At 40.2% G+C, this 22,572-nt stretch overlaps 1 protein-coding gene across 2 annotated transcripts in view; it reads left to right on the forward strand.

Moving 5' to 3' along the window:
- RIT2 (Ras like without CAAX 2) overlaps nucleotides 1-22,572 on the forward strand; it is a 186,571-nt gene that overhangs the window by 68,734 nt on the left and 95,265 nt on the right. For both annotated transcript variants that reach the window (XM_068175955.1, XM_068175954.1), the window contains exon 4: nucleotides 1,786-1,859. In XM_068175955.1, coding sequence (XP_068032056.1) covers nucleotides 1,786-1,859 — 74 coding nt within the window. The remainder of the gene's footprint in view (nucleotides 1-1,785; nucleotides 1,860-22,572) is intronic.

Genomic DNA, 22,572 nt, shown 5'->3' on the forward strand with positions numbered 1-22,572 from the left:
CTGTTTTAAAACTTCTGTATAAAGATTCATATTGGTCTAAGTGAAAAGGGAAGTAGGATCACTTGCTTTAGAGAATCCAGCTGCAGAGCCAAAAATGCAAGCTAAATTTATGGAGGTCATATGTTAATTAAGTATGCAGTAATGTATTGCAAATGGACATCCACCTGCATGGAAGCACATTAATAATACTTGATAGTATCAAGAGAATTCATGTGAAGGAAATACCATGTTTGATTTACATATTTTGCTACTTTTTTTTTTAAATTTTGGTTAACAGAAAAGAAGAAAAAAAAAGAAAAAAAAATCTACTGCAGGTAGATTGCATTGTCATGAAGTAATAAATTACTTAAACTGCAAGTAGTCCAATTCCTTTTACATGGTCCCTCTTTGCCACACAGTTTCTTATTCAGCAATCCTTACAAAATGATCTAACCAAAACATATGGTGGCTGGAGTGCTCTGGTTTTCTCAACAAGATAATAAATCATACAATTAATTAAGCCTCTGGGCCATCTTGATTTCAATGGGATTAAGTATTTGTTTAAAGAAAGTCATGTGTCTCTTTGCTGAATTGAGGCCTAAAATACTGTGTGTGATTATGTCATAAAAGACAGCAATCCTCTGGCTGGACAGGAGGGGTCTGAGTTAAGGCTAGACAGGCGTGGATCCAAATGCTTTAGATTTTTTCTTCTGCTGGTAGAAAGCAGATTTTTCCACACTTTTATAAAGTGTTGTAAGATGCAACATATATATTATGGAGCGTCCCAAGAATTCCAGTTACCTGCCATATAATCCCGTATTTTGATATCAGTATTATTTCAACAATGGTTGAGAGCCTGTTCCTGAGAATCTCTGCTAGGACTGACTCTCAGGACAGGCCCAGCCTGCTGACCATGGTTAATGACATTTCTCAGGTTCAACAAATGCACTTGTCTTCATGCCTCAGTGCACTTCCAGTGTCAGTCACAAAAACCACTCAGGCTGCTCCGCGTGATTGTTCAATTAAAGAGCACAGATAATTTCCAGGACTATTTCAAGTATAAACATGGGCCAGTATCTACACTTCTTTCAGTCATATGAAGAAAATACAAATGTTGAGAGGGGAATGAAATTGAAATGTGAGGAAAATAGCTTATGCAAATAGTAGTTCACCTTTTCTTTGTTTTTATTCTTCTAAATTTAGTTGACAAAATCATGAGCTAAGGGAAGGGTCCCCAAAGCAGAGTTTCTCCTCCTCTGCCTGGATCTGTGATGAGTTTAAGGATGCAGATTACAGAATTTATTTTTTAAAAGTTTATTCGCAGCCTTTCTGAAGATATACAGATGTTTAAATAATTGCTCTGACATACCTGAGCCAGGACCCTGTTCAGCCACAGGGAGTCTTTCCCAATAATTTAGACAATCTTTAAAATGAAACTATTTGCCAGAAAATCTCTTTGAATCGTGGTAAGTAAAAAAACACTCAGATGAACAGCACCAGCACAATCTGACTGAATCTTTATGACCTAAGTAACACTTGGGTTCTGTATTTAAAGAAAGGGAAATGTTTCCCTTTTAAAGAAAAGAAAATTTAATTTTTGTATTTTGAGGTAGTGTGATGGAAGAGACTCTCTTTTACTAATAGTTTGTAGTGACAAAAGGACTTCAAAAAAGAACTTTTGAAATAAAAAAATCTTAGGTCAGATTGTAGAGCTTTTGAAAAGCCTACTCCAAACTAGCAAAGCTGTTTCATTTTCCATTCTCTGAGCCACTTACATGCTTAAGCAAACTGTATTGTGTTTTTCAGAGGATGCCTATAAAACTCAAGTCCGAATTGATGATGAACCAGCCTATTTGGACATTCTAGACACTGCTGGACAGGTGAGTAATTTTCCAATATGAATCATTTAATCAGAGATAAACTCAAAGATTTTAACCTCAGAGATATGGATCAAAGTGCTTAAAACAATGTTCCCTACTCAAGCATAAAGGAAGCAATGGCAGAATAACATAGAGGAATTAACAAAGGGGAAGATTAAAGGAGATCTGCAGTATAGAACAGCATAACTTCCAGATTTCATCAGAGGAGACAGACAGGCTGAAATGAACTATAGATAAAAATAAATTTGTTTCTTTTTCTCTTTTATGCAGGAACATCTACGACAATAATGAAATTAATAAATACTGTGTTGGTTGTTTTTTCTCATTCTTCCTTCTCTGTATGTATTACAGGAATTTTCTGGTCTACTTGTAGGCTAAGTATTTTGTTACATTTTGTCTTCTCCCCACATTATATCTAAATATCAAATGCTCACCCATAAGGAAAAGACCTTAACACCAAAAGTAACACACAGTGATACATACGCAGGTTTCCCAGAAAAGCTGGGCTGTCCAATCCCTGGAAGTGTCCAAGGCCTGGTTGGAAGGGGCTTGGAGCAACCTGGGATAGTGGAAGGTGTCCCTGGCCATGGCAGGGGGTTGGAATGAGATGAAATTGAAAGCTGCTTCCAATCCAAACAATCCCCTGATTCTGCCAATTTTTTGACAGCGTGTCTGCTGTGTGAACATCAGCCAGGGAATTAAGCTTCATATACGGTAATGAAGAAGAAAGAGTTAAATACAATATTTTTCTCTGCCTGAATCAGTTCATTTCCTTTCCACCTCAAGATATTTCTACTGTTTAATCAAAGTGCTACCACTTGCTGATCTTTTCCTCAGACGTGTCTCAGGGTCTGTTTGAAGGCTTCTGTATTTTCTTGAGTTTCCACAGTGTTTGTGCACCTCATGCAGGAACAAGACAACCAAAAAGGAACTTGAACATACTTAAATAAACAAGGAAATATTTGGGAAGCAAAAGCCTGGTAACCTTGTTCTCAGCTCCCAGAGGTCTGAATGCACCCAAGCTAGGCACTGCAAATGGTGGGGAATGCAGTCTGCTGCCAGAAATGTAAAGAAAGTTCATCTATTGTCAGTCATTTTCATATGTACAAATTTTTCATTATTAAAAAAAAAAATTATCATATGAAAAGGCTAGAACTTAAACCTCATTCTTAATTGGTGGGAGGAGGACATGATTGCCAAGATTATGAATTTTGTAAGAACAAAGAGTTGCAAGGTAAGAAAAGAAATCAGAATACTTCAGTCAGTGAAAAGTGGTGACCACAATAATACAAAAAAGCTGGAGTTTTATCTCTAAGTTTTATCTCTATTAAGAAGCAAGAAATCCACAATGTTAGAGGTCCATGGTATGTAGTGACCAAATAATGAAATGTGGTGCAGATATTTCATAGAATCATAGAATTTTAAGAGTTGGAAAATCTCTTTAAGATCATTGAGTCCAACTGTTAACCCAGCACTTCCAAGCCCACCACTAAACCACATCTCCAAGTGCCACAGACATGTGCTTTTTAAATCCTTCAGGGGATGGTGACTCCACTACTGCCCAGACATCCTGGGCTTGGGCTTGATAATCCTTTCAGAAAAGAAATTTTTCCTCATGTCCAATCTAAACCTCCCCTGTTCCCTCATCCATTCCTGTTTATAGCAAGCAGAGGTGTGTGCAGAGGCACCACACATCAGGCCATTTTACAGCCTGAGCATAGCTATTTTACTTCTGTTGAAATGTTGAAATGAGTCAACCAAGTTGATTTGATATGAGCAAATCTCTGTTTTAAATTCCCCTGTTGTTCCAGTGCAGATTGTCATCACTGAAACACGTTCCCAGCGTAACTAGGAAGTTCTTCCCACTTTCCCTCCCCATGATTTTTCAGGAGCTGTCCATTCTAAGTGTCCTGGATTTAGCTGTTTGTCTTTGTAGATGTCTTTGGATTTGTTGCCTCTCTGTCTGCACTCCACAGCTCCAGAATAAATCAAGACCTAATCCAACTCCCATTGAAGTCAGCAGCTGAAATAGGGTCTTTCTTCACAGAGCACATAATGGTGCTCTCACTGAAGCTCACACAAATTCTGCTCTGACTTTGGTGACGCAGGATAAAAATCCAAAGCACCTATTTGTGCTGCTGCTGATGTGTGCCTTGATGGTACCTAGTTGTTTTTATTCCCCTTGGTTTTATGTCAAATTGAAGATGGTGTTACAGCTTCTAAATCAGGCAGTGGAAAGCTCATTTGTCTGGGTGTCGTCTCAGTCATAAATACTTCATCATCCACTTTGAATAATGACTTTAATCACTTCAGGAGATCGAGGAGCCAAAATTGTGATTCATCCTTATTTGGGAAATACAAGAAATCAGTAGCAAAATGGACTAAATTTAACGTATTTTGTTGTTGTGCTGGAGGATATGTTTCAACAAATATGTTTCTTCTTTCCCTTCTGTACCTATGGACTAATTAAGAATTTCAACACTGACCAAATTAACTACTAATAATTAACACAGTTTTTATATGTCAAATCTAGATTTAAAAACACCACATGTGATTTCATACTTGACATTGCATAAAAATCTTAAATAATTTAACTGGTAGATCCAGTTTGAAGCCTTTAAAACATAAATGGTTCTTCAAAAATACATTTATGGTGTCAACTTTCTGAAGTTAAAAAAAAAACAACACAACATTAAAACATTGTGAAAATCAGAAACATTAATAAATGTGCTTATTTTTCTCTTGTGCATATACATAGACACTATAACATAGAACAATTGCTCATCTCAGGAAGTAAATTGATGTTGCATGGACTCTGGATACATATTTTATACACCATCATTTGTCCTTTTGTGCTCTTCCAGTACTGTTTTACCACTGAAGGCAGAACAAGAGGCATTTTCTTAAAGAATGTAAGGGCTGGTGCAAGCCCTTACATGTGTCCCTAAACTCACTACCCCCTCTTCTCACCACCCTCTACACCTGCCAGCTGGGCACCCTGTGTTTGCTCACCCCATTTAGCTTCAAACAGAATCTGTTTGCCCCAGAGGGTTTCAGGAAAAGGTATTGATGTAGCTCCTGGTAGCTGGATTGCCATAAACAGACCTAACCTGAGTATCCCTACCAAAAAAAGCTTATAAATGTAATATTCTACAAGGAAATCAACAAAAAAGTTATGCTGGTATTCTTTTTCAGTGGCACAACTGAATCTAGAAGAAGCTGCCAGTAATTCCCGTGGTTAGTTATCAATGATGCCTTTGGCTCTTTTATTAGAAGTATTATTCTCAACACAAAACTTTTCTTCTTGCATGTATATTTCAATTAAAACAAAAAAAAAAAAAAAAAAAAGAGAATCAAATAAAGCCAAACACATTAAACACATTACATTTGAGACTGAGATAATATTTATAAAAATGAGGAAGTTTATTTTTTTAGCTTTTAACTCCCAAGGCTAGCTACAATATGGCATGTGGAGTATGTAAGGTAAACTTCATGGAAATCTGCAAATGCAAATTAGTATCCATAAAGATAGCTTGAACTTCCTTGTTCACCCATATGGGACATTTTTTGGGTCACTTTCCCTTGAAATTCACCCATGTCCACTGAGTTTGGAAGCGGTGTTGGTGGAGATAATTCTGGGATTTCCCTTTTCTTAACCAATGAGCCATAAAAATAATCTGCTTTTACATACATTTAATCTAAATTGACGCAAACTCTTTGGTTTCCATCAAACTTGCAGGTGCAAACGAAAGGACATTCAGCTCTCAAGCACTTTATTCTGCATTCAGTTCCCCTCGCAAATATTCTCAGAGAGTGACAACCCCCAACTGCTCCAACAGTGCACAAAAAGCCTCCACACAGAGTTATAGAAACCTTCTGTTCGCTCATTTACGCTTTCTCACCTTCCCTTCTAGCTTAAAAATATGTTGCTACTTCTGGAGCCCAGAAGTATGCTCCTCATGGAGCACCACAGCAGTTATCTCTCCTGCTGTATTTATAGACTGTTGACTGACACAGAAGCTTTTATTCTTGCCACAGCTTTCCCCTGTATGACACATTACCCAATCTCTCTGCGTAGACCTCACGCCGAACACTAAAAGAGCAGCAGAGTTTCCTTCACTGAAAAACAATCTGATCTGACATGTAAAAGAGGCAAAAAATTGTTTTCAGATACAAAGCCGGCAAGTATGTGGAAAAATGGGTTTCTGTGCCTGTCAGTGAGACAATACATTCTGAGATTATTGCACCAATTTTTGTTTGCTAAAACGTGAGCTTTTTATGATAAACTTAGTGCACCAGTATATTTCCCAGGTGTGAGTCAGAGACTTGAAAAATGGGCCCTAAAATGTAATGGCATGCCATTTCAGGGAGATTTTCCTTTGTCTGGAGTTGTGTGCTCATGAATTCATTTCCAGGCAGACACTTTTCAACCTGACAACAACAGTGCGCTCGGTACCGAAATCCATCTCTCAAATTGCTAGCAAATCACAGGACATGTTTATCCTGCCAACCTGCAGGACTATGATTCTTGCCCCCTGCTTCAAGCTTTGAAGAGGAACCATATTAGTCCCAAGAGCCCTTCAGATAAACACACTTTCTCAGACTAAACACTATAGTCCGATGATTCATTCAGGTTGTTATCAGAGACCCCTCTGCTTATTATCTAAACATGCTGCTCTAATCCTGAATCAATGGAAGTGAAATCTCAAAGTACACTAGTGCAGCTTATCTCAGGGAAATGTAAAATGCCTTTTTGGCAGTAATTATGTCTTAACGGGCCTTTACAGCATGTTCTTATAAGGGGAAAATAATTTTATTGCACTTTCTGCTAGGTACTATAGAGCATAAATAAAATCCATTTTATTTTTAAAGCATAGGGATATTGAAGTAAGTAGCAACTATTAACACAGCATATTAGGTGAGCATTAGTTTTATTTCCTTTATATGTTGTTCCTCAGGCTGTTGAAAACATACTTAGAAAGTATAAAATCATAATGCTGAAACTTTCCTGGGATCTTGAGACAAGTTGTTCTGCACTTTCTGGGAAGAGCCAAAATGTCTCCCTTGACCTAGTCATTTTATTTGCCAATGGACAGATTGTGGAGAAACACTTATTTGGCACAGATACAGAGTGGAAAAAACAGTTGCAGTAAATCACAGATGAAATTGTAGACCTGACACCAGTTTCCTTCAGATCATTGGCAAAATATTCCTTGACTTCAGTAAGAAAAGATCTAGGCATATGCTGATAAAAATGAGTATGTAATCAAAGGAAGAATAGGCAACTGGGAGCCAAGACTCCTAACTTCTTTTTTCATCCCTGTCCATGGGTGAATCATGATGCAATAAAGGGTGGATCAGTTTGTATTTCTAGGTCTGCATTTATCTTCCTGTCAAACAGGTGCAATAAAATGTTGCAGGGAACAAGCATTTAGGGTGAACATCAGCATTTATTGAGTCTGACAATACCGACTGCCTGCCCATTGCTACCATTCCTCTTCAGCAAAGTCCGTGGTAGTGGTTCCTTACTGCAGGTGGTGGAAAACTTTCCAGTGTTTTCTGTTCTCTTTCAACAAAGTCTTTATTTTTTTTCACTTAAAATGCTTTCCTACTCACTGTTCCTCATCTTTCTCTAACTTGCAACTTTCGAAACCAGATGAATACGCAGTGATGCTGCTGAAAGTTTATTTTTTTTCTCTTTTTAATAAAATAAGAACATATAAGAAAAGAAAATATAGTATTTCAAATTTTGAAAAAAATTGAAAAATCTTTTTTTTCTTCTTTCCCAGCCTTTATTTGTAGTATTTCCTTGTGGGTTTTTGGGTTTGTTGTTGTTGTTGGGGGTGAGGCTTTTTTTAGTATTTCTTATTTTATTTAATTTATCTTTGAGATGGTTTTGGTTGGTCCTTTTCTCCCATCACTGGAAAATATTCTTCACTTTTTCTTTACACCAGTGAATAGTACTGAAGTACTTTGAAGTTCCAGAAGAGACTGCACATACTCTAAGTGTGTCCAGATTTCTTTATATATATATGTGACTGTCCTAGATAATCTCACTAGGAATTCCATTTTACAGAGGTTTTCTATCAAAAGCTACTTGTTACCAAGCAGTTGTACACAAACCAGGGACACCAGTGAGCAGAAAACTGAATTCTACCTCTATCAGTTTTCATAAAGCTCTTATTAAATGATATTTCCAGGACTAAAAAAAAAATTGGCTTGAATTCTGAGAAAACAAGCACATATTACAGCACCACATGGTGCCCATTTCCCCTGAACAAATGACCAAGAAATAGTTCTTTTTGCAGAGCAGGGCTTTAATGCTTCATAGGAGAAGTAGGTTGCCCCCAAAAAATGAGATTTTCAAAATTAAGTGTCTTTTATGCCACTCTGAAGCTTTGAACAGTAGTGTCTCCAGACAAAGAGAACAAAAGCAAAAAATTACATAATGTTATTGGAATCATCCAAACATTTCACTTGCTAAACCACATGAGTAGGACTGCTGGAAAAAGTTTTCTAAAAATGTAAGTTTTTTTTCCCGCTAGCAGGAAGGGGAATAGAAAAACCTAAAGCCAAGTAATATCTTCCAAGATGGAATTTCAAGAGTTTTGCCCCAGAATCTGGAAGTGAAATTTTCTTCAATAAGCAAACAAACATACAAAAACTCCCAACAAACAAAAAAAACAAACAAGCAAACCTTAACAAATTTTGAGCTCCATTGTTGTTACATTTATAATCTGAGAAATGTTATTACATAAATCTCGATTTTTCAAAGAGGGATTGATGAGCAAAATAGAAACTCAATAAAATAATTAGTGAAAAAAAATTCTCAGGGTTTTTTTTTTGTTTCTTAGCAAGCTATATTTTTGGATATATGTTTTTCTCACTTCCATAGAAGAAAGCTTGCACAGCTTGCATGGATTTTTATGCGTTTTTTAATTTGTGCCTGTTGGATGAGGAGAATAAATTTTTGTCATGAGTGTTCCATGTTGTTATCAGAGCTGTGGGATGATGTGAGACAAACCATGCCAGGGAACAATCTTATATTTTAATATGACCAAAACTCACAAGTTTGGCAGTACCTACATTGACTATACTTGTGTCAGAAGTCAGTGTGGTAATGCCTTGCACAAAGCTGAAAGAGACAGACTCCTCTAACTTTTGGACATGCAGATGAGCTTTGGCCCTGTGCAGGAGAGTTTTGGCATATCTCAGAAGTTATTCAGTGTCTTTCAGGATCATAAAATCATGGAATGCTTTAGACTGGAAGTGGTTGTAAAATCCCTGCTGTGGGCAGGGAAACTTTCCACTATCCCAGGTTGCTCCAAGCCCCATCCAACCTGGCCTTGGACACTTCCAGTGATGGGACAGCCACAGCTGCTATGGGCAACCTGTGTCAGGGCCTCACCCCCGTCACAGGGAAGAATTTCTTCGCAATTTCCCATCTAGCCCTGACCTCCCTCAATTTAAAGCCATTCCTCTTCCTCCTGTTACTCCATGCCCTGTTCCCAAGTCCCTCTTCAGTAGCCTCCCCTGGAAAGTGCCCCAAAGTCTCCCTGGATCCTTCACTTTCTCTGTTGGATCTGTTGATCCAACCAAGGTACCTCATGATTTATGTTTTTAGAGCTCTGCCTTTGTCCTCATGTTTTTTTTTGTTTTGTTTTTTTTTTTTTTTTTTTTCCTAATACAATAAAAATTATTCAGAAATGTTTGTGTGCATGGAAATGAAAAAGCATGTTGGGAAGTCACAGACACATGACAACTCAGTCCTTTTGTGTAACAAGTTCACTTTGTAAGCAGCTCAAAATCCATTCAGGATTGTAGCACAGGTATTTTGCATTTGCTTTGGTAGTGATTTATGTAGTCCCCAGGGAACACATCCCTCAGATAAACACTGAGCTAAATTTCAGTTGCAGAAATGAGTGCACTATTGATTAAATGTTACAAAAGTCTAAAATAGACACTCTGCAGATTGCTTGCTTCTTCATTTCCCCCCTTTTCAAGTTCTCAGGTTAAATTATATCTCTGCTGATTAGTAGGGCACAGGGGAGGGAAGAGAAGAACCTGTACGGTGGAATTTTTATGGTCATCACACTTGTTAGGGAAGTCATCATGAGAGACCATATATGCAAGCCAGAATATAATTTGCAGTTGTTTATCAGGGCAATGAGGTGTCTGACTCCACAGCCTCCTGGTTTACTTCTACAAGGCTGCACAAGGCCTTGCTAGGGATGGTGGCAAGCCTGTGATGACCACAGAAGCTGACAAGAGCATGTCTGAATCCCTGCAAAGCCTTTGCTTGCAGCTGCAGGCATTACCTCTTCAGTAGTGGGTTGTTGTCTTTTTTTTTTTTTTTTTTTTAATCTCTGCTGTTCACCAAAATGTAATTACCGAGGTATTAATTTTTCCCTTAAACCATTTATGATGCATTTGTGATAAAAGGTGAAAACGGGCTCTTTTTTTGCATATCAATGAGAACGGGGGAGAAAGTATTGTGTGGTGCATGATAAACTAAATGCATATGGGGGTTTTAGAGGTACTTAACAATGAAGATTGCTTCAGTGCCTGCATTTAGAAGAAAATTGCTAAGGTGTTTATCCCTCAGAGAGACACCATTAGTATGAATATGAAAGAAAAAGGCAGTTCTATGAGTTAGGGAGTGTAGCACTGAGGAATTTTTACTGGCATTGTGGAGAATTGATATGGTGATTTCATCCATATTTAGGGGTGAATAAAAAATAGATATAATTTCCCAGGTAGGTGATGGACTTCATCTTTTCATTACTGCACATGACAAACCATCTTGGGAAGAGCAGGATTAATAAAGTTAACAAAAGCACAGTTGCAGAAAACTGGAAAATATATTATCACGTGGAAGCAGGATGGCAATTAGAGTAGGGACATTGGGAATCTTAGTGAAAAGAAGTTGTGTCTGGAGGGAGAGTCTGAGTGCCAGTGCAGGTTATTTACTAGCTCCTGAGTAAGAAAGAATGGTCACTCAGTGATGTTATATTTTGTAGTCCTGAGTTATTCTACTGGAAGTTGCTCAAATCTGTCTTTTTCTCTGCCTTATTTCTTTCCCTTTACTTACTTTTTTTTCTATCAGGCTGGTGTGGCTCAATCTTTTTGCAAAAGTCATGATGCAGGACATGTGAATACAGAATAGTGAGTGCATATAAAGTGCGCTGCAGTTAAGGAAGGGGCAGTGAAATTGTCATCCATCAGTGCTCAGGATGCAAAGGAACACTGACACCTGTTTTTCACGAGGCTTAGTCCTGCATAGTCTGTGACTGAGAGCAGTGCCAGATAGCATGGGAAGCAGTATCACAGCTGAAAAGATAAGGGGAACCTGAATCTATAAGTCCACTTGTGGGAAACAACATGATTTCACTGATGGTGAAAATAGATCGTGTCTAACAATGATTTAAAGTCAATAAAAAAAATAACATCAAAAATCCATTATTTTCAGACAGGGTGAAAGCTTAACATAGCAGTTCAGAGCCTCAGACTCATTTGGATGAAGATGAGAGCAATGTCATCATGAATTACCCTGATTGAGTAATCCATATTAAGAAACTGCTGTCTTTATTTTTAATTAATTTCTCTTTACATTCAGAACATTAGTTGTGCATAAAGTCTCTTCTGTATTCAGAGATAAGCGATGTATTAAACAGTGGGAAGGAATCCATCTCTTTCAATGAGAATACATTAATTTTTAGAAGGAACTTTTAGAAGGAATACTGAACTGAGGTATAATGCAGCATCATCTCCTTTATGGGACTGAAGACCTGTTTCTGTACTAAGCAGGTTTCTGCTGAAGAACATAAGTATAGGGGAAATTAGGAGGGGGAAATAATTTTAGAAAGTTTTCAGCCAAAATGCTGTGAAAATCATGCATGTAAATCTATGCTTGAATTTCATAATCAGTGAATGTCTAATTGTGTTTCTTAAGTTGCTGATCATGCATTCAGTTGACCCTCTAAGCTTGGACATTCTTTTTGCCCATAGGTAAGGTCTTGAGGTGCTGTCAATCACTCTGCCCAGGTGAGCTAACCTGGAAAACCCTTAAGAATCAGCAGCTAAAAAACAATGCTGCTATTTGTCACAGAAATGGATATCATACCTGTGTCTTCCAGAAAGAACACCTGTCATGAATATTCTTCTTCTTCTGTTTCCCTTTCCAGGTAAATAAATTAGCTTAAACAGGGGGTTGCCACTTATCTTCTAAATTACACATTAATTTCAGTGCCTGTCTGAGCTTTATCCTCGTACATTCCCAAAGTTAAGAAAAGGCTACTGATTTTGCACAACGTGGAGTTTGTAATATTGCCTTGGAAGGCAGTCAGATAAAGCTCAGAAAGCCATTAGTCTGCAGGGAGCTTGGACTGAATCTTTTTTATCTTCATACTTCTTCCGTCATCAGTGATGTGCATTTTGTCCCCAGTACAAATTCACAGAAGAAAAGGGATATTGCTGTTTTACAACAGAAGCAAGAATTCTTTTCTGTAATTACAAGGCATGAGACACTGACTGATCATTAATCAAGGGACTGATTATTATAATAATCCACTGCGAGCTCATGGGCTAATTCTCATTTATACTAATCCCACTTTGAACTGCTCCTAAATCATTACTAGAACGGGCAAAAAGGGTTGTGAGAGGTGGGTTTGATGCTCAGTTAGAGCAATGTAGAGACTTGATGAGGAGAAGAATCCATCTCTGTCCCCCAGTGTTTAAGCCAGAGCCCCTGCATTTTCTTTGGTTTGTCTCTGAGCTGTTAGTCAGCTCCCTTCCTTCCTCCCAGTGATGCAGCAGATGGTTTAGGCTGGCACAGGTTGCTGAGTACCACCTGCTGCAAATTTTTCCCTCTCTTTTTTCTATGTAACTCTTTTTGTTGTTGTCATTTGCAAAGGGTGGCTGGAAATAGGAGGGAGGCAAGAAGAGAGTGTGAAGTGATATTGATAATGTTCTGTGCTTTCTTGTTTTCTGCTGTGTCATTGCTGGGAACCTGTGGCTGGTGCAGGCAGCGCTCCTGCAAGCAAAGGTAGCAGGCTGGGAACTTTGGCTTCTGTGATGGAAAAAGTGTACCTTTATTATCTCATAATGTTACTCAACCCATGCTGGGGAACAGCATTTCCCACTGCTGAGTGCTGTGAAGGGAAAAATCCTCGATTGGCTTTAGGCATTAGATGCTGCATTCTCTTGATCTTTTCAGCTCCACTGGAAATGAAAAGAGCCTTGTAGAAGCTAAAAGAAAAGTTTAAAATGGAGAGGAGGAGTAGCCGTATCATCCAAATGCGTGAAGGATATGAGTGGGCAGGGCCTGGCTGATATTGTGGACATCAGAAGCAGGGCTTTCTATTTAGTATCTGTCAAGCTAGTGAGAAAGGCACAAAAGGAAAAAAACCCTGGCATCTTAAACACTTCCCTGAGGATGGGTTGAGTTACTCTCTGGAGTCAGTCGTATCTTTCTAATGACTGTACAGAGGGGGACTTGAAGATTAAATAAAGAGATTATTCTAAATTTAGAATACCTGACTACCTCTTCAGGAGGCAGAAACCACATTTAATAAAGACTTTTGCATCTAGATTAATACTGGTATTATGATGTTTATTCAATATAATATCCAGCTAACATCTTATCTGGATGTTTTCTTATTTGAAATGTAACTGCTGCAGGTTTCTTGCTGCTTGCTATTACAAATAAGTTTCAAAAAAATACTTGCTTTTTTCTCCTCCTACCCTCACAAAAAAAAAAAAAAAAAAAAAAAAACCCCAAAAAAACCAAAAAAACCCCACTAAAAAGTCCATGAAATCCAGACAATTATCACACCACTTCTCACCAGTGTACTTTCATTAGGTAAATCTGTTTCAAGAGGTAAAAGAAAAGCATACTTTATGACAAGCACTGCCAGGTGGATGATATATAATCCCTACAACGTCAACTGTGGTGCTTATGTGTGTAAGAGAACTTACTATCAGAGAGATATGGGAGATTTGCATTTTGGCTTTAGAAAAGATTTGCTGCTAAAAAGTAATATTGTACTGTACTGACAAAAAAAAATCCAGAGACAGAATAAATTTTCAACTTACTTTTAATAAGAACATTCTGAGTGAACAATGAAGTTTCACATATTTTTTATTTTAATTTTTTCTTCCTTTACTATTTGAAGATTTTTTTCCCCTCACCCTGCATCCTTTTTGTTCATTTTATCCTTATTTGTTTTTTTGCCATAGATGAACAATATCCTGCCTGTTTGCAAGAATATATCCCACCGCTCAAGTGTTCACTATAAATACGAAAAAACCCAGTTTTTAATAAGAATGACCCCTGTGGTAATCAGGGAGACAGCTTTGATTAAGAACATCTGTTAGCATATTCCTGGTTCTAAAGTCAAGCAGAACATAAGACAAGAAGATATAGAAAGTGACATTCTTCAAACTGTGAGGCTGGCCTCCCTGGGGAGGCTCTGACCTCTTCCAGAGATACAAGCCAAGATCATAAAAAAAGCAGAACAGACATCAAAATGTGTGGAGTGTGTGTGTAGTTTGAAAAACATGACACCTTTGCTTTGGAGGTGCCGCATCTTTAAATTTCTAAGCACCACACTTCTGAGGAGTGTGGGGAAGGACTGCACTTGCAAGCTGTGTTTACTGCTCAAACACATCAACAGACAATGAAAAAGAGGGGCAGGAATGGCGACCTTCTGCTCATTGCCTTGTCCATTTTTTCTTTTTTGTTCTTCTTTCTCTTTTATCCTTTTTGAGGCTGTCAAGGCCATCTCTTAGCTATGTGCAGCATGGGGATCTGGCAGAAATGGCTTCACTTTAGAGCTCTGCTGGTGTAAAGTGGGGATGTGGGAGATGCTGTTTCTAAACAACTTCTATTCTGAGTTGCATAAAAGCTTTTCTAACCCAACACTCCTTCTCCAGCATTGTTCAGGAGAAAACACTTAGGAAACAGCAAAGAAACAAACTGGTTTTGCTGAATTTTATTATACATCATTCTAGACTCTTTCAGTCAGCAAGTCAGGGCTGTCCTGAGCTTAACATGAGACCCAGACTTATGTTTGATGATAATACATAGACCAACCCTTCATAAAGATCAGGGTATCTGAGTGTAGTGTGACTACTGCTCAACGACTTTATTTCCTCTTCTGGACATATTAAGATTCTGATCTTATTTGGAAAAGATTCCAATCTCTAATTAAAAAAACCCAACACACAAGTTCTGTTTATATGTCCATGATAACAGCATTAATTTTAAAATTTATTAAAAATATTGTTTTTTATGAAAAATATTCTCTTGCTTATTATGAAATGTGAGATAAAAGAGTATCAATAAAGATGAGGGAAAGAAAACAGAGGTTAGGCATTTTCTTTTTGCTAAGATGTTTTCTTAAAAGCTGCTAGAAGAAGCAAGAATATACAGAAGGACAAAATGTGGAAATAGGAACACTCTCCCAAGTGTATGGAAGTATTTCTTCAGTGTGAATGGATTGGATTATGAAAGACAAAGTGTTGCTAGAATTGAGAATTTTGAAAGATTAAAAGGCAATGAGATAGGTTTCTACAGGTACACTGGCAACTGCACATAGGTCAGGAAAATGGTGGGGCTACTGCTGGAACAAGTGAGTGTCCTAATGATGAGGAACATGGAATGTAGAAATGCATTCAAGGCTTCCTCTCTCCCCATCTTCAGAAGCAAGCTCTGCTCTTATGCCTCCCAGGAAAGTTTGAGGAAGAGAGAGAGTAGAGGGGGATAAATAAGGGAGAAGTGAATCGAGCTGGGTGTAGGCAGTTCAGTACCACAGGATGAGATATCCAAGCATGTTGAGGAGGCTCCTTGATATCATTTTGAGGCTGTTCTGATACCTATGAAAAATCATGTCAAATGCCTGATCACTGAAGAAAGGCAAACGTGACATCTCTCTAGGAGCAACCTAACCATCAAGAGACTTTCTTGTCAGCATCCTTCACCAACAGGTAGAAATATATAGTCTTATGAGGATTAGTGCATTTTTTTTTCTGCCTTCAATTACACTGGAAAAAGAAAACAAAAAAGTTATGCTGCCTTCTTTCAACTTTTAGTAAAATTTTGTTTTGTTTCTGTCCAAACTTGATGCTTGTTCTCAAGTATTGCATCTCCTGAGAAGAATGATGATTTGGTTTCAAAAGAGTTTTTACCACACTTTTCAGTTAAGTCTTAGTCATAATACACAAGAGAGTACTGAAGATTGATGTAAAGCTGCAAAGTGCTGTAAGCATGACAAATCTTCACTTTAATTTTCAGAATCGATTTCCTTTTGAGGGGGTGTGATTTCCTTCTGTCTTTTCCCCTTGGCATTTACTGACTTGGGAATGTTTTGCATTTTCCCTTTATTGAGTAGAAATTTGTATCCAGTACTATTCCTGAATGATTTTAAGAGGTCCTTTTTACAGCAGGAGAATATTAAAGAAGATATTAGTGTGACAGATGCACAGCTTATTTTATAAGGGAACCAGATAAAATATAAAAATAAAAATACTGAAAAATCTGTAAAAACTCTAGGCTTTGTCTCTACACCTGAACATTCACAAAAACCAGGTCAACTTGGGTTTTAGTTCTGGTTACTGTACGTAAACATGAAAAAAAGTGGAATCTCGAGTAAGACTTGAAAATTAACAAAGAGATGTAATTTCTTCTTCGTCCTTTGTCTTTTTTATATAATATGTATACAGATTTGCAAAGATTTTAATGTATTTATTGGCAATTAAATTTATTCTTTCTCTTAGTATATAATATTATGTTGAGGTTCCTGATGAAAAGAAAAAAAAAAAAAAACACTTCTTTTGAAATCAAAAAACAAGCTAATTTATGTTTGATCTTGGAGTCCTTGACTTTGTATTGAGCAATTGTGCCAAGGGAAAAAAGCTGAGAAATTAATGTCAACATCAAAAAATTGCAATGGAAATGACTAGCTGAAGTAAGAAGAGAAAGCCAATTCTATGTCCTCAATCCAGTTTGCACAGAATATTTAATGCCTCCGAAAATGGATCATTTCATAATTGACACTAAAGTATTTTGACTGTTTAGTCTAATTTATCAGTGTTAATAACATGTCATATCAAAAATTGCATAGGTAAACTCATTCTTATCCTGAAAGTTTTATCTATGCCCTGGCATGAACCAGAACGTGTAGGTAGATGATTCTGACTCAATAGTGTCAGTCCTGAAAGCTGAGAACTTTGTCCCTTTGGAATGATTCAGTATGTTGTAGGAGGCGGCCCAGGGGAAGCTTCAACAGGGTTGCCCTGGGATACTGCAATAGTGTAATTGCCTTAGGGTTCCCGCCTTTCCTCATGTCTATCATTGGTTGTATCCTCCCCTGTTAATGTCCATCACCCCGTTGTACCATCCCCAGTTCTAGAGAATTCCCTGTTCTATGTGTTGTTATTGGTTCTCTGGTTGAAGCCACACCTCTCCCCCTCTCCCACTGGTTTTCCCCTCATCACCCCATCCTATCCTATTGGTCCTTTGTACCCTGACCCCGCCTTTCCTCCCTCGGTTATAATCTTCGACTCCTCCTCTGGGGGTGGGCTCTCAGAGTCAGCTCCCGTCTTGTGAGGTTGTCTCCCTGAGCCTTTTCTGCTTCCTTTTTCCCTTGCTACACCTGCAATAAGCCCACGAGAGCAGCAGCGCTCTGAGTCTCCTCCCGTCATTTGGTGGGTTGGATTTCAAGCTATCTGGGCTACCATGGACTGGCGAGTAGGGGCTCCCCTGCAGGACCAAGGTCCAAAGGACGTCTTTACAGTTGGCACCCGAACTGGCTGGACTCCTGCCCTATCCAGCTGAAGAGCAACCCTCGAAGATCGACAGCTCTGTGAGCTGCTTTTGCCGAGGAAAATGCGCCGTTCGGCGCCAGCTCATGGAGGATCTGCGCCTTCGTTGTCGGAAGGACTTTTCACTCCTTGCCTGTCCGCAATCCTCTGGTGTTTCCCAACTCTTCAGCTTCAGGGGGAAGCTCCTGGCACCCAGAGGACGGACAGAGTCCCACCAACCTCCACGAAGCTTTTCTTTTTGCCCTCGCCTTCGACTGGGTGAGTCACTTGTGCCTTAGGAGTAGGCACCAGCGTGGGCTCGTCTTTTTTCTGTTATTTATTTACTCTGTGTGGGGAATCTCAGGGCTCTGGGGAGAACCATGGGTAACCTGATGGGTAACCTAATGGATAACCATCTGTCCCCAGCCCAACAGGAGATTTATCTCCAAGTTAAATCAACCCTTGTTTTGGGAGACATTTCTTTTTCAAAAAAGGAATTAAAAGCTTTTGTTCATTTTCTGTTAGTCCATTTTCCTCGTATTACCCAGGAAGATATGCATTCTGTTTTCTTTTGGGGAGAGTGTGAAAATGTATTTACAATATTCAAGTTAGGGGAGATGTTAAAGTGGGAAAATTTTATTCTTTATTTGATTCTATTTTTAAGTTATTGAAAGAAAAAGGGGAGAGAGTTGGGGGCCCCAGTTCACCTTCCCTGTGTTCCTTCTCTGGACCCTTGTGGTTCCCACACCACCAGAACTGGAAGTGGGCCTGACCGGAAGCAGGCCATCTTGGCCTACCAGGACAAAAGCCACCGAGTCCCACTGGTCAGTCAGAGATTCCGCGATCTGGCTCGCCTCACCATATCCTCGGAAGAGGATGTGGATGAAGGCACCCCCGGCAACAACAACAAGCCAGGAGGGAGCTGGGCCCGGATAAAGGAGGAAGCGATAAAGGAAGGGGACCTCAGCCTAGTGCAAGACTTGGACTGGTTGGCAGCGCCAGTCACGGTAGATCAAAGAGGGGGACAATAATGGGAACAACTTCCCTGTGCAGAGGTCAAGGAAATACGAAAGTCCGCCAAGGACTACGGTCGTAGTTCACCCTATTTTAAAGCGTCCTCGATCTAACCTTCACTGGTCACACTTTGGTACCTCATGACCTAAAGTACATTGTTAAATCCTTGCTGTTGCCAACCGAGTTCATGCTTTGGGAAATCCAGTGGAAAAGGGGATTGAAGGCTCTCACTTCTAAACATAATATGTCAGAAATATTTGGGGATGAGGCCATTGAGGCGTTGCTGGGGGAAGGAGAGTACAGTCGGCCAGAGGATCAGGCCGCACTCCCCCTCCATATCTCAGATGACATTAAAGCAGCAGCAAAAACAGCCCTCCTCAAAATCCCCGATGATAAAACCCCATTGCAGAACTTTTCTACCGTCCAACAAGGATCTGATGAGACATTCATTAAGTTTGTGGGCAGACTGAAAGAGGCAATAGACCGGCAAATAGAACATGAGGGCGCTAGGGATGAACTGCTAAGAAAAATGGAATTTACTAATGCCAATGCAGAAACTAAGAAAATCCTCAGGGCACTTCCCCAGGACCCGGAACCAACAATCCAGCAAATGGTGGAAGCGTGTACTAAGGCGACATCCATCAAGTACACTGTGGCTTTAGTGGTCAGCAAAGGGGTGGGGTAAGCACGGGCCAACACCCAAACAGCACGGTGTTACAACTGTGGCTAGTTGGGACATTTCCGAATAGACTATCTGTTTTTATCACCAAGAGATTTTAATCATTTACCCTCTTTACCTGCTCCCTCACCAAGAACACACAGGAACCGCTCCCATGCATACCGTCTGGGAAATGGAAGACTGAGCGCAATGCAGCACCGCGCGATGACATCAAATGGCCAGCTGCATCAGCAGGTGCTCCACTCCATCCCGGAGACCCGATCCCAGGATGATGTGCCTCCCACTCAAGGAGCCATGAGGAGGGACTCAGATTCTTCTGCCGCATCCAGAATTTATATCAGAACACTCGTCAGGTACTCTACAGCTCCGTACATCTGATGCTTCCCGACGAGGACCTGGTAAGGGTTGTGGCCAGTTTTCTGGGATCTCCATATCATGACCACCCCGCCACAGTGTTACTCCTGGGTGACAACAGACGTACGCCGTTTGAAACAGACATTATACCCAAGGTGGTGGAGATTCAGCCAGGGGCAGAAATCACAGTTTCTGTTGTATGTCATCAGCCCCCATTTACATTGTGCAAGGGCACACCATTTGCCCAGATGTACATTTTATCTGGACGTGACTGTTTCAATGAAGACTCTGATTTTCAAGTTTTCCTGTCACAACAGCTTAGCAGGGAAAGACCTTTTATTTCATCTACTGTTTCGCACATGGGCACATCCCTGAAGATACATAGGATGGCAGATACTGGTGCGGACATCACCATCATCCCAAAGGCAAGGTGGCCTTGTGACTGGGAGTTGGTAGCCCCTTGTGGCACAATCTCCGGGATCGGTGGAGCAGTCAACTCCATGCGGAGTAAGAACTTGGTAAGCATGGAGGGACCAGAGGGACAGCTCGCCACAGTAAGACCTTTCGTGGTTGAGGCAAACATCGCTATGCTAGGCAGAGATGTCTTGTCTCAGTGGGGAGTTCGGTTGGACATCCCTAATCCAACCTGGGATTTTTACCATGGGCCGCTGTGGAGCGCACCACCCCTCCTCATTAATGGAAGACTGATAAGCCAGTGTGGGTGGACCAGTGGCCCCTTCCAACTGAAAAATTACAAGCGCTCAATGATTTAGTTGAGGAGCAGGTACGCTTGGGGCATTTAGTTCCATCAACTAATCCCTGGAACACCCCGGTGTTTGTGATCAAAAAAACAGGGAAAAAAAATAAATGGTGACTGCTCCAAGACCTCAGAAAGATCAATGAGGTCATTGAAGATATGGGCCCCCTACAGCCTGGCCTCCCCTATCCCTCCATGCTCCCGTGGGATTGGCAAATCACAATTATTGATATTAAAGACTGCTTATTTTACATTCCGCTCTTTGCTGGAGATGCCCCCAGGTCTGCATTCTCCGTGCCTTCCATCAATCGTGGAGAACCTTACAGGAGATTCCATTGGACCCCTTTGCCTCAAGGGATGAAAAACAGCCCTGTGCTCTGTCAAACATATGTGGCCCAAATTTTAACACCAGTGCGAAAATTTTCCCTGAAGCTATTATCTTCCACTATATGGACGACGTTCTTGTTTGTGCTGCTACTCAATCCTGTTTGGACTCTGCACTTACTAAAACCATCAGTGCGTTAGAGACTGTGGGATTTCAGATTGCGCAGGACAAGATTCAGCTGTCCAGTTCCTGGAAATATTTAGGCTTTCTCATCACCGGGAGGACCATAACTCCTCCAAGTCTCATCATCAACAAAGATCCCAAGACTTTGAGGGACATGCAGCAGCTGTGTGGGATCATCACTTGGATCCGCCCTCTCCTTGGACTTACCACCGCGGAGCTCTCTCCACTATTCAACCTGCTGCGGAGCAATGATGATCTATCATCTCATCGATCCCTGACGCCGGAGGCCCGCATAAGCCCTGGAGAAAGTTGCTGCTGCCATGAAGACCCGACAAGCCCACCGTGTCAAGCGGTCCCTCCCCATTAACCTTGGAATTTTTCGTGAGTCACCCCACCATCATGTCCTGTTGTTCCAATGGGACAGCACATCCAGGGACCCACTCATTATAAGAGAGTGGATTTTCTTGCCACATACCCCGCACAAGACCATCACTACACCACCAGAGTTGATGGCAAAACTCATCACCAAAGGCCGAATTCGCCTCTGAACCCTTGCAGGGTGCTATGCGGCTTGTATCTATTTACCCTTTAATTTGGACCAATTGGACACACTTCTACAAACTAATGAACATCTTCAAATTGCACTAGACAGCTATCCTGGTCAAATTTCAATCCATTATCCCAAACACAAGTTGTTTTGGGATTCTTTACATTTGGCTCCAAAATCCTTTAAAAGTAAGACACCTATCAAGAATGTCATCACAGTGTTCACTGATGGGTCAGAAAAATCCCACAAGTCAGTGTTCACTAGGAGGGACCCAAACACTCGGAAGTGGGAGTCCGATGTTCAGGTGGTTGAAGGCTCCCCCCAGATCGCAGAACTTGCTGCAGTTGTGAGGGCATTCCGAAAATTTCAAATACCTTTCAATCTGGTAACCGATTCTGCTTATGTGGCTGGGATAGCAGAGCGGGCAGACCACACCCTGCTCAAGGAAGTACAAAACAAGAAATTATTCAGCTTGCTCTCAGAATTAATTGGTCTCGTCTTCCACCGAGAGCAACCTTATCACATCCTACATGTCCGGTTGCACATAGACCTGCCAGGCTACATCAACGAGGGTAATCGGAGAGCATATCTCTTAGCAATGGCAGACACACATTCAAGTCCGTCTGTTCCAGACATTTTCCAACAGGCTAAATTAAGCCACGCATTTTACCACCAAAATGCACCTGCGCTGGTGAGAAAGTTTAAACTGTCAAAAGACTAAGCTAGAACTATAGTTACCAGTTGTCCTAATTGTCAGCCTTTGGTGCTTCCATCTGTCGCCTCAGGTATTAACCCCAGAGGTTTGGGAGCATTAGAACTCTGGCAAACAGATATCACACACTATGCTCACTTCGGGAGACTAAAATACATCCATGTCTCCATGGGTATGTTTTCTGGAGCCATCTTTGCCTCCCTTCACGCAGGAGAAAAAACTAAAGACATTATAAAACATTTCTACATGGCCTTTGCAGCCTTAGGGGTTCCAAAGAATATTAAAACAGATAATGGCCCGGGATTCACCTCCAAACAATTTGCACAATTTATCCAGCAGTG

Source organism: Anomalospiza imberbis, chromosome Z (assembly GCF_031753505.1).
Source record: "Anomalospiza imberbis isolate Cuckoo-Finch-1a 21T00152 chromosome Z, ASM3175350v1, whole genome shotgun sequence".
NCBI classification, from domain to species: domain Eukaryota; kingdom Metazoa; phylum Chordata; class Aves; order Passeriformes; family Viduidae; genus Anomalospiza; species Anomalospiza imberbis.